General features: G+C 46.4%; 2 protein-coding genes across 3 annotated transcripts in view; both read right to left on the reverse strand.

The window, feature by feature from the left end:
• The window catches only part of VWC2L (von Willebrand factor C domain containing 2 like), a 52,547-nt gene extending 38,523 nt beyond the window's left edge, over positions 1-14,024 (reverse strand). For both annotated transcript variants that reach the window (XM_075755743.1, XM_075755744.1), the window contains exons 1-2: positions 13,430-14,024; positions 10,823-11,289 (exon numbers count right to left, since the gene is read on the reverse strand). In XM_075755743.1, coding sequence (XP_075611858.1) covers positions 10,823-11,233 — 411 coding nt within the window. In that variant the 5' untranslated portion in view covers positions 11,234-11,289; positions 13,430-14,024. The remainder of the gene's footprint in view (positions 1-10,822; positions 11,290-13,429) is intronic.
• A 213-nt stretch (positions 14,025-14,237) lies between these two features.
• Positions 14,238-16,905, reverse strand: part of SPAG16 (sperm associated antigen 16) — a 404,854-nt gene continuing 402,186 nt past the window's right edge. The window contains 1 exon segment of the mRNA XM_075755745.1: positions 14,238-14,952. Within this exon segment, the coding sequence (XP_075611860.1) occupies positions 14,753-14,952 (200 nt within the window). The 3' untranslated portion in view covers positions 14,238-14,752.

The following is a 16,905-nucleotide window of genomic DNA, read 5'->3' on the forward strand; positions in this document are numbered from 1 at the left end:
CAAACTGTGGAGAACGGGCTAGCTAGCGAGTCCCACCAGAAGGCGAGACTGAAATCAGCCCACTTCTGTTCGGGGCTGCTCGCTTGGCCTTTACTATTAGCAGTGCATAAATGTCTAAATTGTGTGAAAAGTTTGGTAAATGGCTCTTTTTTGCATCCATGTGCACCAATACAAGAAGTTCCACGGGGCAAAAATTTCACTCATTTTTGTCACTTATTTGAAAAAATAAAAATCATCCATCCAGCTAGTGGAGACACAGTCAATTATGCTACAGAAACCATAATGACTTCGATTTTCCATAGGTGGAAAGTTGTTCAAATAAACAGCCCAGTGAGTGATTAGAGACGAGTACAATCACTGGAAACGCCATCAGGTTGCAAATGATTTTGCAATGGGAAAAAAACTACTAAGTCATTAGATAATTTCTTTGCAGTGAGAAACTGGAGCTCTATCCTACTTATACGGAACACTAGCAATACAAATGAATTGGGCCATCCAAAAAATTGAAAAATGCTTGCACCATACTGTAGATCGACTAAATCAAGGAGCGGGCTTCCAAGAAGCAGCAGAAGTGGATGCTGAGATCCTGTATTTCTAACGGAGCCCCCAACACACACACACAAACGTTACTAATGTAAGACTGAAATGAAATGACAAATTTCTCACTCAACTGAGAGGACAAGAGAGACACAAATACATTACTGAAAACACTTTCTATAAATGGTGACTCCATCCTATACAGAAAGCAGTCCCACCACAAGGAGGTTGAAGATGACTTGCCTATTGTCTTAGCCTGCAGATGCTGCAGCTCTCCAACCAAAGCTCAGTTTTAGTTACCCCTAACTGCTGCTTATCTATTCACAGCTACAAGAGTCTTTCCAGCAGGCTGGTCACCAGGCTTGGATTCTGGAGGTGGAAAGGCATAAAGACGCTGTAATCCCTCCAGGCCATGTATATCCTCCTCTCAGCCCCAGACCATACCTGTCTATACCTGGAAACAACATTACCCTTGCCATCCTTTTGTAAAAATTCCTGGGGAGCTACTACAGATGAGTAAGCCAGATGAGGGAGAGAAGCACAGAAGACATGCCTCACCATGGGCATCCCGGGCCCACGTCTGATGATTCAGGATTGTGACGGCATTAGGAGCTTCGTACTCATCTACTTGCTATGTGCCACACAACCCGATGGGTTTAAAAGGCTCCTGGAGCCATGTCTGGATCTGGAGGGTGACTCCTCATTAGCTGATGAGAGAGAGACAACCTTGAGCCAAGCCCTGGCCCTTTTTCCACGGGAGCTGCATATCTGCCGTCTTGTGGTTGCTTTTCTCTCCTGAGAGCAGCAGTGGAGCTGTCCCTAACAACGTGACTTTGCACTTCTTTGGTAAGAACACTCCCTTTGTTTTGATATATGTCTCCTTTTATTCCTGACCTCACCTACCCTGGGCCTGAAGGGGACTGGAGGTCTCTATTACTGCGGTGATAATTTTAATGACTCTATTACAATAGTGTTTTAGTTCAGATATGCCCAGTGCACAGGGAACAGAACTCCTTTCGAAAGGTTACAGATATGACAGATGGGACTGCGTCTCCAACATGTGATGGGCAGCCCCGTTCGGACGCAGACAAAATGTTTGTGTGCTCTTCACATTTGTTAAGCTCCTTTTAATATCAGTAGGGAAACAGAGCCCAGCTGGCAGCTTCCTGCTCTCCGCTCCCTCCCTGTCAGCTCTTTGCAATGAAGGCGCCTCGTCTAGGAGAAAATCTCCTGGGACAGGGAGAAAGGAACCAAGGACCCGGCCAGAAAGCTGATCCCTTTTCCTTGCGTTTTCCCTACGCCTGAGCGCTGTTTCCTTCTTCATTCACGCCAAAAGATGGGAGAAGGTGGCGAGATCAGCTCTATGTACCGATAAAGTACTGAATGTGTATTAAGGAGGTAGGTATAGCATAACCAGCCATCGCTGGGGAGGAGGTTTGGATCCCATTCCTTCTCCTGCAGTTTTCCACAGCCACAGTACAGGCCAGGTAGATTCACACCCGTGATGGATTTGGCCCTGTGACCCTCCCACTCACAATGAAGCCAGATGATGGCTGTTCGGCCGAACTGAACTTAATCTTTGGAGTCAGGCTGCTTTGTCTGAAGGCAAGCTCCGTCATCCTCGCGCTGCTCAGGCAGCTGGAAACAATCATCCCGGCGGGTGACTCCTGGCTGGGTTGTGGCAGTCAAGGGAAGGTGTGAGCTCCTCTTGCTGTAGGCCCCACGCTGCAGATTTCAGTGCTCTACCACCCTCACAGCGTTTCGCACGGTTTTGCACCTCTTGTGCCCTAAGGGATTCCTTAGCTCGTTACTGATCTCCGTTAACACGCTCTGTTGCTGTATCACCTTTTTCTCCTCCCAAGCAAAGACATGTTGGCTGAAACCAAGTCTATGTCCAAGGTGCGGTTAGGAGCTGACTTGATTTTTTCCTTTACGTTGCTGAGGGTACAGGAGCTCAAGGGTGCTGAGCGCCCAAAATTACATCTACATGTACATCCCCTTCTCCTTCATTGTCTCCAGGCCCTGCTTCAAAGCCCCGTCCCGCCAAGTGGCGAGTTGTGGTTGCACCAGTGGGTTAACCACACGTGTCTCCTTGGGTTTGCTGCGGGCTTGGTTCCCTTTGCTCCCGGGCTTTGACACCAGTCCTGATTTCATTGCATGTTGAGAAGTGGGAGAGGGGCAAACAAATCACACCAAATACTGACTTGTTCCTCTTTGCTTTTTCTCTCTCTTTCTCCATTGTCTGTACTTTTTTGATGGCCTAGTGTAACTCTTTACTTTCTGGCAGCTGGCAAGGTGGATTAGGCTTCATGGGAGCTCCCCTCAGGCAAATCCTCATCTCAGGTCAGCATCATGCAAACTCCACAGAGGAATACCTAACTGGTACCGAACTTTGCACCAGTGTAACATCCCAATGGGCCACCTGTGATCCATGGAGCTGCAGCAGTTCATAGCAGTGGAGAACCTGACCCACCGGCCCCACAGAATAAAGCAGCTCTTTTACCAGCTGGCACCATGGAGAAAGCATTCTCCAAATTCCCCTGTCTGCCCCCGTTGCCATTGCTTAAACCCTCAGGAGATAAGCCAGCAGGGTCTGGGAGGCTTCTGACCCTCAGGAGATGTTATCACATTTGGTTATGAGCCCAAGCCAGGAAGGATGTGAAATGAAAATGGGATTGAACAGGTTATCTGTGATGAGAGGACATGCAGGCACCTGCTAACACCCAGGGAGCACAGTGGGTTAACCCTCAGTCAGAAAGGTTTTCCTGCCCAGGACGACCACAGCTCAGACTGAGAGATTCCCTGCTTTGAGGAGCTGCTTCAAACCCTAATGCTCCTCCAGGCATAACAAGTTTATTGTAATTCCCAAAGAATTACCTCTGAACTGTACCGCAGAACAAAGAGTAAGGAAGCCTAACGCTACATGTATTTTTATTTTGCAACTAGACTGAGCATTGTCACTACATGACTTATCTAATTATAGCCTTAAAAACAATAACTAGGATAATTAGCTAATTGAGCATTATTTTTAATGAATGCAATTCTGCGTAAAGCACATTCCAGTAGCAACAAACACACACCTGCACTTCCCCTTGCTCTGGTAAGAAACGGTTGTCTAAGAAACTTCTCGCCAATGATCCATCAACATTTCTATGGATGACACAAGCTGACGACCTCACGCTCACCAGCGCTACAGAAACAGCTTGGGTGCCAGAGATGGACATTCCCTGGGTGAGCCACGGGAAGAGCGCTTCTCTCCTTGGCCCCACTGAGCATTGTCTGGCACGCCAATAAAGCCTCAGACGTGATTTTACCACTCTTGGAAGGAGCTGGTAACAGTTGCATGTACTACACATCCCATTTTCTTAACAGCACGGCTCCAGCAGCAACGGAGGGGAGAGGGAGTGCCAGAGCCTCTTCTCCGGCTGTGCAGAGATATCTCCTCTCTTTCAGTAGCTCTCTGGACAGCCCCCAAATCTGGAAGCAAGCAGAGTCGATGGGCTATTTCCTGGCGCAAATATCTGAAAGCCCAGCCGCAGCTTTGGCGGTACAAATGTTGGGCACATGTTCATTCCTGTGTCACATTTACTGGAAAAATACCAATCCCTTGGGCTTGCATGTACCGGCCAAATTTTGCACTGCGCTCCCGCAACGGTGCACTGTGATTAAAACACGGGGGCTTGTGCTTAATCCCTTGTGATTTTGAATCATGCTGATGCTCAAGTTTTGGGTCTCATGTATTTCAATGGGGAGCTTTGAGAGAATATGTGTGTAGCGCAGCCGGCACCACGGAGCTCTGTGCTTTTGGGGCCTCCGTGTATTACTGTGATCTGGAGAAAACAACAGCATGGATTTTTTGTAGCCAAATTCTGAATACAGCCCATCTTCTTTCACCTATTGTAATAATACACTCGTGCATAATGTAATATATATGTTATAGAACCAGTAACTAAGTACATAACATAATTTAAAAACTAGGTATCACTATAGATCAATATATGACATGCCTATCTATTTTAGTATGTTTTCTTGGTACAAATTATGACTGAAATACAGTAAGTCAGTAATTTCAGATTCCTTTGCATAGACATTGTCACTGTAATTTTGCCAGGAGGGAGATAATAAATCATACTTTTCCATCTGACTGATGTTCTGTTTCCCCTGTCTGATTTCAATGGCTGTATGCTATCTTCAGAGCTGGCATTGTTCATGGCTCCTTTTATTAAAGCACAGGCACGTTATTGAAATTTCTTTTGTATTATGATTTTCTAACCGTACGTGAAATTGCAGAACACACAAGAAGAAGAAGAGAGAAAAAAAAAAAAAAAAAAAGCCCCATTTGTTTGAGTCATAGTAGAAAAAAACCCTGCTGCACACATCTCGGAGAGAAAAATGCCAATATTAAAACTGGGGCCCCATGCTGGCTTGGGTTAGTAATCAGTTTCTTGGAATTCATCAGTGGAGATTTGAAAACTACTAGTGATTTGGGCGACTGGTTTTGTATACTACCAAAAGGTTTTAATATGCTAGTGCTTGCGATGATTAGCTTGCCACGATTTGAGCGCTTCCCAAGACTCACCAGGAAACTCATATAATAGAGGAGAAAACTCAGTAAAGAACCTCCCTTTTCTCCTCACTTTGTGTTTGTAGTGGCCTAACGAAGCTCCTCAGATTTAAGGTGCTGTATCTCCGTTTTCTCACGCTGCTATAAACCACAGCGTCCACACGCCAAACCTGCGGCTGGGCAGTTCAATACACCCGGGCAGGGCTGGGGGCCTCTCAGAGCAGCCCCCTGCACCGCCCCAGGCACCGGATGGTTGCACACTGCTCCCCCTCGCCTCCCCTTTCCACCCAGCGCTGCAACGAGCTCTTGTTTTTCACCTAACAGCATCATCCCATCAGTAGTGCTCCAGGAACGTCCCGAGCGTTCCATTCATATTTGATAAGGTTGCACTCCCGGGCTGGGTAACTCGTGGTCAGAGCAAGGCTGTAGTTTGCGCCACTTAATTTCTATTTCTGGCATGGTTCTGGGGGCGGGGAATCACTTTTTGGTTTCATTGCCTCCTTTTCTCCAGTGGCAGAATGGACACGCTGCATTTCAGGGACTGAGAGATGCCGGGATAACAGCTGAATACACTCTTGCATGTGCTAATGCCTTTTGATGAGAGGTCTTATTTCGTTAAGTTATATTGAGATAATTGCATTAATAAAACATTTTTAAAGAGCATTAACAAAGGAGAAGGAGGTGCTGCTATTCCAAAGTAAAGGTTTCCATAACGAGCTGAGAATTAGTATATGATAATGCTATGCTTATACAGGCCCTCATTTATTTTGGATTCTGATTATACCCCGAAGATCCCTGTTAGAGCTGTGATCCCTACTGTGCAAAGTGCTGCTCGAGAAGACATAAAGTCAGCGAGATACAGAAGCCCTAGCTGAAGGATTACAGATGATTTGTGGACAAAACAAAGCAATGAACTTCAGATATAGTGGCAGGAAACATGGGAAAGAAAAATAAAGTAGAGCTCCAGCAGTGAAATCCTGGCTCTTTTCAAGTCAGTGGAGACTGTGCTCTAGAACGAAACGAAAATTTCCCCTTTCCTGTTCTTTTTTTTCCCCCGTGTGGAGGCCTGCCCACAGGGAATGGGTTGTTCTCCCTCCACACCTGCGCCCGACGCAAAGGACAAACGTTGGGGCATCGCTGGGGACTTTTTGACTGAGGATGGGTTTGGGAGGGGAGCGGTCACGGTGGAAGGGGAGAGAACAAGTTGGTGGAGAAGGCACTGGAAAGGGCAGGCAGACGAAAGGTTACGCATCGGCAGAGCCAGCGGCTGGAAGAAATTGTAGCTCTGTGCTTGGCAGAAAGCAGGACAGCCACTGAAGAGCACCCAAAAAAATGTCCTTGATGTTTCAAAGCTCGAGTTCACAACTGCAGGTTGAAAGGAGAAGCTGCTCTTCTGACAGGAACATTACCAGGAAGGCCAAGTTGTGATGCCAAAACGTCTCGTGTTCCCACCCAAAGGATAACTCATCCAAAGCCCTGGCAGGCAAATGGAGGTATTTTAAAGTCGGTGGCTAGAAAATTTCTGCCATTGACTTTGAGAAGGATGGCATCGTGCTACCAAAACCCATGTCACCAGGACTCACTCTCCCACAGGGACAGGGAGCAGCACCAGCCTGTACGGTCTAAAATGAAGAGAATGCTTCAAGATGCCAGCTTTGACAACCTCTTGTGAGCCGGTCATTCATTTCCCAGCAATTACATTTTGCTACATCCTCATACAGGTCCATAGAAGGTGGTTATTCCGGATATGCCTATATTGGGTGAGGAGGGATGTAGGGAGTTCACAAGTGATTACGGACATTTTAAACTGACAATCTAATCCTTTTCAGACACCTCCTTACTGTGGCTACAAACGTACGTCAAGCCACGCCGCAAACTGCATTTCTCAAATGCGGGTAGGCGTGTGCTTTTCTCTGAGTAACTTATGCAGGAGAGTAAAAACTAATCAGCACTTAGGAAAACTGTTGTCTCACTGACATTTGCACGATTTCTCCACAAGCTGCCAATGAACATCCATCACGCTGGCGGTACACTGTCTCCTTAAGTTTACATAAGCTGCTGTCTGGGAACATTCATTTAAAACACAACCGTGTGTACTTGCAATAACCGAGACCGCTCTCTGAGTTGTTATTTGCTTGTTTTCTCTCTCTGGGAAGAAAGGGGAGGGTTAACAACCTCCCTGAGAGATGTCTGCTAGTACGGGCAAGCGCAGAGCGCTTGGGACTTGGACCTTAACCTCCAGGACTGAAATCAAAACACGGCTGATGCGTGGGAGAAAAAGCAAGCTGCTAAGTGACCCCGAGAGTCCCTGCCAGATTCCTCTGGAGAAAACGGAGAGACTGGATGCCTGAGACTTGCAGCATCCTTCACACCTTCCCTGCAGCCACCACAGCTGCCCATCACCCCATGTCCGCCTCTGAGAGGGACCGGAGAGGCCAGATTCGAGGCTGACAAGGACAGAAGTGGAAATAAGGTTGGGAAAGAGACAGATGGATCCCGGTAAAAGCCACCAGACCTCCCCTTTCTCCCGTGTACTGCTCCATAGGAGTCAAAATCCTGAGCGCCAGGCAGCAATCAATTTGAGTCGGCTCTTGACTCACATTAGAGAGACCGCACCGACCTTTCCTGTGCGGGGCTTCCCGGTGGAACTGCAGCCTCGGCCGAAGCGGGGAGTAAGTCCCAGGAAAGCGAGGGGATGCGGCAGGCGTGGGCAGCTGGGGCTCGAAACCCACAAAGATCTCCCAGGACTCGTAACAGAGCTATGAAGATGCTACATGGGGTTACTAAACCATCTGTCAGGGACACAAGGTTTTACAAAGGATACAAGAAAAACTACTAATGGGTTTAGATTTACAATTGAGTTTCAGTTCAGCATTTCATTTGTACGTGTTAGCAATTTAGGGGCACAAGCATAAACATTTGGACAGCTGTCTGAGCTAGATGGTTGTCATGTTTATATTTTGTGCTTACGATTGTTATGAGTCAAAAAAATCATAGCTCACTAGAAGAAAGGTAAATATTCAAGAAACGGGTCTTTATAACTACTCCTTTACCCTGAGAGAGTCACACCTACTGTCAGTGGTAAGAAAAAAAAAAAAAGACTAAATCGCATTTGGATTTCTCTCACCCCAAAGCTAAACAGAAACGTAGAAACAAGACAGGAAAATTCTTCCCAATGGAAACCTCTCACAGATTTTGATATCCTAGAGAAAAAGAAATTCCCAGAGAAAAACAAATCCTAAGTTGTGAAAGATCAGGCAGTTGAAATTTCTATGAGATGAGTGAGTCCTGGTAATACTACCAGAGCAAGTACGAACGTTTGTGTGCACACACGCAGACACATGCTTGCAAAAGAGTTTTAAATGGAGGCTAATTTCAGCTGTAACCCAGCACTGAGGAGCACTTCTACAGATGACGATTTGGAACCTACCCATTAGCAAGAGTAAATCAAGTGGATAAAAGGGTTACGTGCCCACTTAAAACAGTGCCTTCGTTTCCACTGAAAGCAGTCTGGTTTGAATCACAACGACTGGAGGAAGCCTCTCCTCTTTGCCAAAGACAGACTTCCACGTCCGGGGAATGGACTTGAGAAAGTTTGCAGACCTTATAAATGCAACAGGATGAGGGAAGAGCAGAGCTCAGAGCGTACGAAACCTATGGACTGCTCCGAATTTCTGCTGTGGAGATAGCAGATAAAATCTTTATTAGGTTGAAGTAAATAGTAAAATGCTTGGATGCTTCAATGAAGTCAAGATTTCACTTCATCGCAGCAGTTTGCTGCATTCTGAAGTTCTGTCTTTCCTATAGGATTTATAAACTTACAGTTCATGGGTGCTCTTTTTTTTCCCCACTCAAAACACCCCTGGAAGTGCACAGTAATATCCTATAGCCTGAATCTTTTCCACTACTTAGAGGAAAAAAAGTTTCACTATTTATTCTAGGTAAACACATAGATTTCAAAAACAATCGTTTCCTGCCCTGTTCCACAAGGTTTTGAGCAAAACACAAAGTCCAGGTCACAAGCTCGACTGTCAAGTAAATTAAGCCTGAGGGATCCCAGTCCTGGACCGAAGGGTACCCTGTGCGAGGGCGGCGTGCCACCACCTACTTTGTGTTTCTCAGAGGATCCTGGAACTCTGCTTTCCACACAAGGCCCCACAGTTTTTGAGCACAGCAAACAATGAACCAGATCACTCTAACTCCCTCCAATAGCCTTCTCCCCTAACGTCTGTTTCTTTATCCTTTAATCCGTTATCAGGGTGCAATTATTTCTCTCAGGGAAAGTGATTAGTACTTTTGCATTTCATTCACATGCAAAAGACACTTTAATGAGACCATCCATCTCATTATTCTCCCACTGGAATCTCTCCAAAAAGAGTCCTTGCACCTTTCACGTAAGAACCTGACTGTGTGGCAAAATGACGCCTAGCTGGGACGCTTCATCACCTGACAACACGGCAGTCAACACGGGACCACTGAAGCATGCTTGTGGGATGAAGTTGGGTTAGGCTTTCTTCTGGCAAGAAGAAACTGCTATTGAAGCAGTTCACAAAATCAGCATCTTCACATTCCTCAGGAAAGCAAAGCAGAGAAGAGGTTGATCGGGAGGGCCCTCGAGATGTTCCTCATGTATTCGTTTTGCCTTGTGACCATGCCATTAAACTGCCTTGCCCATACTGAGTGACTGTGGTTACAGACGGGCAGAAAAAGATGAAGATAAACCACACATGATAGAAGAAAGGAACTAAATACTACCTTCACTGAAAAATGACAGAATCTGGGAAAAAGGAAATTGTGATTTATGTTACTGAGAACCTGTGAAGTACACAGACCTATATGGAAGTATTTTCATTGTCAGAAAAGAAAATAAATTGGCAAGTGTATAATGGGATCCGGCATACAGCCACGAATAGGCTGTTGTTAATTAAGGAGCTATGAATTTTAAAGCCACATGACCTGGGAGAACAAAGTCATGTATACCTATTACCTTTGCAGACCCTGTTCTTCATTGTGAAATGCTATTTTCCTGAGCAGAATTGAAAACATGCAATCAAACTCATTAGAATGAGAGATGCAGGTTGTGTAAAGGGTAGTGGTTTTTGAAAATCTGGTCTTATTTTTCAGATACATTCATGAAGGATTTCTTTACAGCATTCCTAATAGGAACTCAACCATTACAATTAAACTCCATATTTCTCATTACTTGAGATGGTCATCTGCCTAGAAATTCATCTTCTGCCATTCTAGACAGCCTTACCACAGTTGAAATGAAAATATTAAATACAGCTTGCAATCTGCTTGCGTTCTCATACAGTTATGAGTAACAACTCTCAGTACCATGCCATCAATTTTTGCTATCCAAATTGGAAAAGGGGTTCTCAAAAAGCACTCGGTGTTGTTTACAACCATTTTTACAGACATCATTGGTAGTCCAACCTGATTCATGCTATGAGTAAAGAAGGAGTTTGTCCAGAGTAGCAGATTCAGAGGGCTGGCATTTTACACGGGGACTTCTGATCGACCACTGGCCCTCACTTGGTGCACGTGAGGGAGGAGGTGGCAGCTTTCACATTAGCCAGACCTGCATCAAAGCTCAAAGGGTCTTCAGCTTTAGCGCCAATTAACAGCAGTGAGGAAATACCAAGTGCCTTTGAGAGTCCCCACAAGAAATACAATTTCCATAGCACATTATTACTAAATACTGAAGAGAGGGTTTCATACCTTAAATTCCTCCAAGATTTTGTAATTTTTCCCGTGATATTCACAAAAGTTTTTCACTTCTTTGCATTCTGGACAGCATCCATTGTGTTCCACTTTTGTGCACTTTGGATGGATTTTAGGGCATTCTGGTTGATCGCAAACAGGTCCATCCTCAGTACAGACACAGGGACAGTTGGAATGTCCCGGGAAAAAACGTTCTCCCAGTTTGTACACAAAGCCACTGTCATCCACACAGCCCTTCCCTCGGTAGTCATCAAAGATCAGATTGTCATTGCTGGAGGTCTGGTCCCCTTCATCGGCAGGGTAGTCTTCATGATTGATGGCAGCTGGAGTGACCAAAGCAGGGATTACAAGCAGAAGTATCCAGGCTTCGTGGATACGAAGAGCCATCCCCCTCCTCAGCTTCTCCATGGGAACTCAATGCCAGATAGAAACAGCTGCTTCCATAAGGAGACCAGTGTTGTGGTCTGAAAACAAATATTTTTAAGTAAGAACAAGCTCAAAATTCTAAGGAATACTGACATAACAAAGGCCATACTTTCAACCAGCACCCCAGAATAAATCAATGCTTTCAAACTGCACAGATAACTGTCGCCGTTTCATTTGAATTAAGCCTCTTCTCAATTATTGTTACAGAGAATAAAGCATATGCAATACATAAATTAGACACACAGCCTGTAAGCATATGCCCACAAACCAGGTGGCTCACAGATTCATCTAATTTTTACTTTCCTCATTCGTGCAGTTGAGTTTTCTGATACACCAGAAGTTAAACTAGCTGCCCGAAATCACACGGTGATGGGCAGCTCAGAGGGGCTTGAACCCAAGTTTAAGCGTGCTCTTAACCTCTTGCTGTAGCCACTGTCCCTCCGTGCTACGTACAGTGCACAGCCCAACTTCATTAAACTGAGGTGGGAAACAGGAGTTGAAAAATGACAGAAGCATAACCTGTAGGCAGATCTGCGTACCATATGAAAGGTGGTGCTGGGTTATACTTGGTCTGCGAGAGGTGGAATAGTACAGAATTTTTTATATAGCATTTCTGAAGAGGAAGAGGGACTACCTGGGCTATCAACACAGCCCAGCCTGCGGCAGGTCCGTATAATCCCGACAGAAGCAAAGATGTAATTCATCTTCTCCGTTATTCAGCATTTCAGTAATTCCCAGAGAAAAATGCAGCGAGCAGGATGTTAAATGCCCGTGTAATGCACAGAACCTCTGAAATGGGTTTGCCTTATTAAGCTGGAGCCTTTCTAAAAGTTTGGGAGCGATGCAGCACGGCCCGACCTTCGGAGAGCTCTGCTTAGGTGGTGGAGCAGAGGACTGCCCCAGAGAGGGAGAGGAGCTCCACACTGCCCCAGGAGAGCCAGCTCCGGGCCAAGGCTCCGTGTGTGTGTGTGTGTGTGTGTGTGTGTGCGCCTTGGGTGTGCTATTGGCCGCTGGCGGTGCCACATCACTGCCACCAGCACGCCGTCCTGCCTGCGTACCAGCCAACAGGCAGTGCGAGCCCAGCAGCAAAATGGTTTCTGACCTCTCTTAAGAGAACTGGGCAAAGTATTACAGGAAACTTTTACAGGAGATGAAATGTTAGCATTGTAGGGGTTGAGGAACGATGGAGATAGTTGCTGGCACACACCAAAACCAGACTGTTTGTGTGTACGTGTCGTTCCTTCTCTTCCTCTGCTCCCACAGTGTGCACACACAGATACACATAGAATATACAAACATGCATTAACTTACACCAGCAAACACATACCCCCCCCCCTCCTTCTGGGTGGTATTTTTTATGTATCAGGATTTTTGGTGGATTGCAGATGTTCAGCAATTAATTCTCCCTTAATTGAAGCAAAAAAGTAGCAGCAGGAGGAGAAAGCTTTAATCCTAGAGAAACAGCTAAGGGATCCTGTTGACAAAGCAGTTTTTCCAAAGCCACAACAGAGGGAGACACCGGATATTACACAAGCTTTATCAAATTCAAAAGATATCTTCTTAATTGAAGTACTAGCTACGGTTCCATCACAAGGATATGCACCCTGTTACTACTATCAGCAATACCTATTGTAACATGTTGTTTGGAAATAAAGTGATTCACGCAGATACGGCTCCTTTACGTATCTCCAGAGCAGAGAATCTTGCCCACCTAAATGCTACAGGTAGGTTGCAACATTGCAGATTAGTGGGCATTTGGGGGGGGGGGGGGGGGAAGCAGAAGCAAATTAAGTAATTCACGTCTGAGGAAATGTGAAACAGTTGAGAGAATTTGGTGAAGCTTGATGAGGAAGCTCTCCAAATTATTTAAAAAAAAAAAAAAAGTTCTCCAAAGATCATAAATAAGACCACTGTATTTTGCTACAGCATCGGAGATGTCCCACAGCAACTCGCCAGCACTGGGCTCAGCGGCGATCCTGGAAATCAGACCGACCGCAGACGTCTTGCACAGACAGATTTCAACAAGTAAATAAATACTGCTCAGCTCAGAATTAGTTTACAGCTGAACTTTCTCATCATTTCTCCTCATGAGAGAGGCCAGGATCGTAGGTAAGTGAGTCTCCGAGTAAAACGTTTCCACCCGCCTTCCCTCACCCCGAGTGAATAATTTACACTTACCTAATCAGGCTCGATCTGAAAGCTGAAAGGGGTCACAGGCCACCATGGACTAAATGGTTAGAAACAGATTAGTGAAAGCAGTTCCTCCTAATCACATTTTCAGCGTTGACTCACGGACAATCCCTTTTCCTCCACCTCCCATGGCAAAACACGGGCAAGCGGCAGGCCAGCAACCACAACATGAGCATGAAGCTTTAACCCGGTGCTGAGGATTCAGAGCCGGCAGCGGCGAGGCGGGCCGGAGGCAGGGATGCCGCGGAGAAGCCCCGATGCCAGCAGCACAGTCATCGCCGCGAACTTGGGCTGGATTTCCTCAGGTCTTGGGGGGGGGGGGGGGGGGGGAAGAGAGAAGGAAAAAAAAAATAATAAAAAAAATATATATCCCCTCCCTATGCCCAGCGGAGCTCCTGCGATTCAGGATTTGCCACGGCGCGGGAAGGGGGGGAGAGGGGGCTGGTTAGGCTGTAGGCAGGCGGGAGAGGGAGGGCGGAGGAGCCCCGCGGCCGGCGGGCAGCCCCCGCGGCGGGTCCCGCTCCCCTGCGGGGACTCCTCTGCCCGGGGGCCGGGCATGCCCGCGCCGGGCCGCGCAGCTCCGCGCTCTCTGCCTAGTATTATTATAATAAATATATTTTTTTCCTCAAAAAAAAAAAAAAAAAAAGAAGAGGTGGGGAAAAAAAAATAAAAGAATCCCGCGGCGGAGCGCTCAGGCACCGCGGGCCTCAGCGCGGGCGTGCCATGGCGCGGAGCTGCGCGCTTTTCCCGCGGGCAGCGGTGTTTCCGCGGGGCGCCGCGCTGCCGCCGCCCCCGCTCCGTCCCGGCGAGCGTCGCTCCCCCGCCCGCGGCTCTCCGGGGCGTCGGGTCCCCCCCCCGCCCCCCCTTCACCGCCGCTCTCCCAAACTCCTGCTCATTCCTGCTGCCCTGGCGGCGTCCGGAGCGTTTGCTGCAAGAAAAAAATCCCCCATTGCTGCATTATTAAAACTTCGCATCTTCCCACAGGCTGGCACTAGGGAAGGGGCGCCCAGCTCTTGTGTCTCGTGTTGTGTTACATGAAAAATCGATCTCCTTGCAATTCGTCTGCTCTGTCATTAGGCGTCATTGTAAAGCTATTTCTCCAGAAACCACCAAAAGAGAGTCTGGCTGTTTGGAAAAACACAGTGTCAAAAGATAGAGGGAGAAATTGGGGATTTTATTTGGATAAAATGCCGAATAATATTCCTTTCAGGCCATTATTCCCACTGCAAACATTAACTACGAAAACACTTCACCAAGCCCTCGCTCCTATGTTGTCAAACCATTTTTCCCCGTAACGCCTTGCGATTAAGGTTACATTAAGCAGCGTGCTAATCCCCAGGTCCAGAGACAAACCGTACCGTCGGCACCCCCGGAAAGCAGCTGCTCTGCCTTGTGATGGAAGAGAACGCCGCGCACTTCGCCGCTGTGGCCCCGCAGGCTGGATTGCTGCCCAAACTCAAGTTGCAGAACCTTAACGGATCCATCGCTGCTCGCCAGAGCCACGATACGACCTGAAGTTCAGAGGAAAGTTATTGAGGTTTGCAAAGGCAAAGCAAGAAAGCAGCGCTGGAAGTTGTGAGATGGTTGCTTTAAAGACACCTGCATTTTGCGTACTCCTGTTTTCTGAGATAAATTATCAAGAAAGTTGGTCAGATCAGTAATAATGAAATTGGATTTTGAAGCAAATCTGGAGACCCAGACATGCTGCTCATAAGGAGCACAGCTATTTTACTTCTGTTGGATACAATTATTCAGGGCCAAATTCTGACACGGAGACTGAGCACCAGAGAAGTAGCTGCTCTTCTGATACCTGGAGGTATCAGCATCAAACCATGCTCTTAACTCTGCTTTTCCTGTACAGCTCTGTAAGAAATGAAGATGTGGGTTTTCAACTGAATTTCAAGGAGGTCAGGCATCTAACTGAACTGAGCGCCTCGCTCCCTTATATCCTTATGGAAAAAACAACCATAATGAAAATGTTAGTATGGAATTGGGCCTAATGGTAGGAAAAAAATTAAAAGAAAACCTAAAAAAGGTTCTAAGGAGTTCCCAGTTTCCATGTGTTTATTGATGAACCAAACGGACTCAGTTTTCATCAATCCCAAAGAGACAGAATGTATTTATAAGTTTATTATCCTCCTGCCTAAGTAAAAGCAGCGGTAACAGCTGGTAAGTGATATGTTTGAAGCACTTTTTACTTATCCGGCCACCAGATAAAGAGTCTCTGCTTTTAGAAATTAACTATAAGAATCATGAGTTCCATGTACAAAAAAAAAGGAGGATCAATACATTCATTTCAAAGCTGACGTGGTCCTCCCAACAAAGGGATCATTGTACAGCCAGTCATGATCCTGGTCAAACACCTTTTTCTGTTAGGAGCGAGTTCAATATACTCTCCAAATGATTACAGCTCTTTTTAGGTATCAGGATTTTCTCTCTGAAAGCAAAGTCATCACCAGCAGAGGAATAATTAATATTGACACTGACAAAGTCAATCTGGCACCGAGGCCATCATTTTTGGGAAATTATGAAAAACAGGAGATATTTTTCTATTTTTAGTCATCAAGGGAACTAGAAAGTAGCGCTAACCATGATAAATATGCCCTATTTGCAAACCTTTATAACTACCCGGCTTCTTCATCTAGAACAAAGCCTGACACAGCAAAGATCTGTAGGATGGATTAGAGTGTCCAAAGCAGCAGATGTGAATATTTATTAGACACTCTCTTCCAGCAAGCCTTTGCTGACAGAAGCATTGCATATGGATTTCACTTGCAGCCAGACTCTCCAGGCAATCGTTGGGATGACTTCTCTGGGAGCCAAACAAATGCCATTTTGCCTGGAGCCCTGACACGGCAGCAGCTGGGCAGGAGGTTAATGTCACTTCCAGCTTCTTAAAACCAGCAACAGATCCACTTGTTATAAAGAGAGAGGAACGGGAAGGAGAAAAGATTTGGACAACTGCAGCTCAATTCCAGAAAGCAAGGGCAGGGCAGACTGATACCTGGGACAACAGCTCCAATGTCTTAATTCACCACCCCCCAGGCCCTGGTTTGGCAGCAGGGCAGAAGCAGACCCCAACGCTGTGTTCTGCTAAATTCTTTGCTAGATAAGTCATACACCTGAAGCAAAACGATAGCACTCCCAGTCAGTCAGTCCATGACAATATTCTGACACCATCGGGAAATGACAAAACCGATAGGAAAATAGAGATGGACAATAAAAACCAGCTAGCTAGGAGCTGCGGTAGTAAACCGCACGTGCCTTCATTGCTAGTACTCACTGGGGACAGGGTTTAGGTGTATGAGGCTGTCCTGGTGAAGAACGATTCACTTCATATGAACTTCTGTTAGCCGGGGTATGATGGTTACTCCGGCTGACTACGAGTACAGCAACTTCCTTGCTCTGTAGCAGCAGGATGCACAGGCAAATGCGAGCGAGAGGGAAAGAAAGGGGAGGGGAAC

The sequence above is a fragment of the Balearica regulorum genome, chromosome 6 (genome assembly GCF_011004875.1).
Source record: "Balearica regulorum gibbericeps isolate bBalReg1 chromosome 6, bBalReg1.pri, whole genome shotgun sequence".
Taxonomy (NCBI): Eukaryota; Metazoa; Chordata; class Aves; order Gruiformes; family Gruidae; genus Balearica; species Balearica regulorum.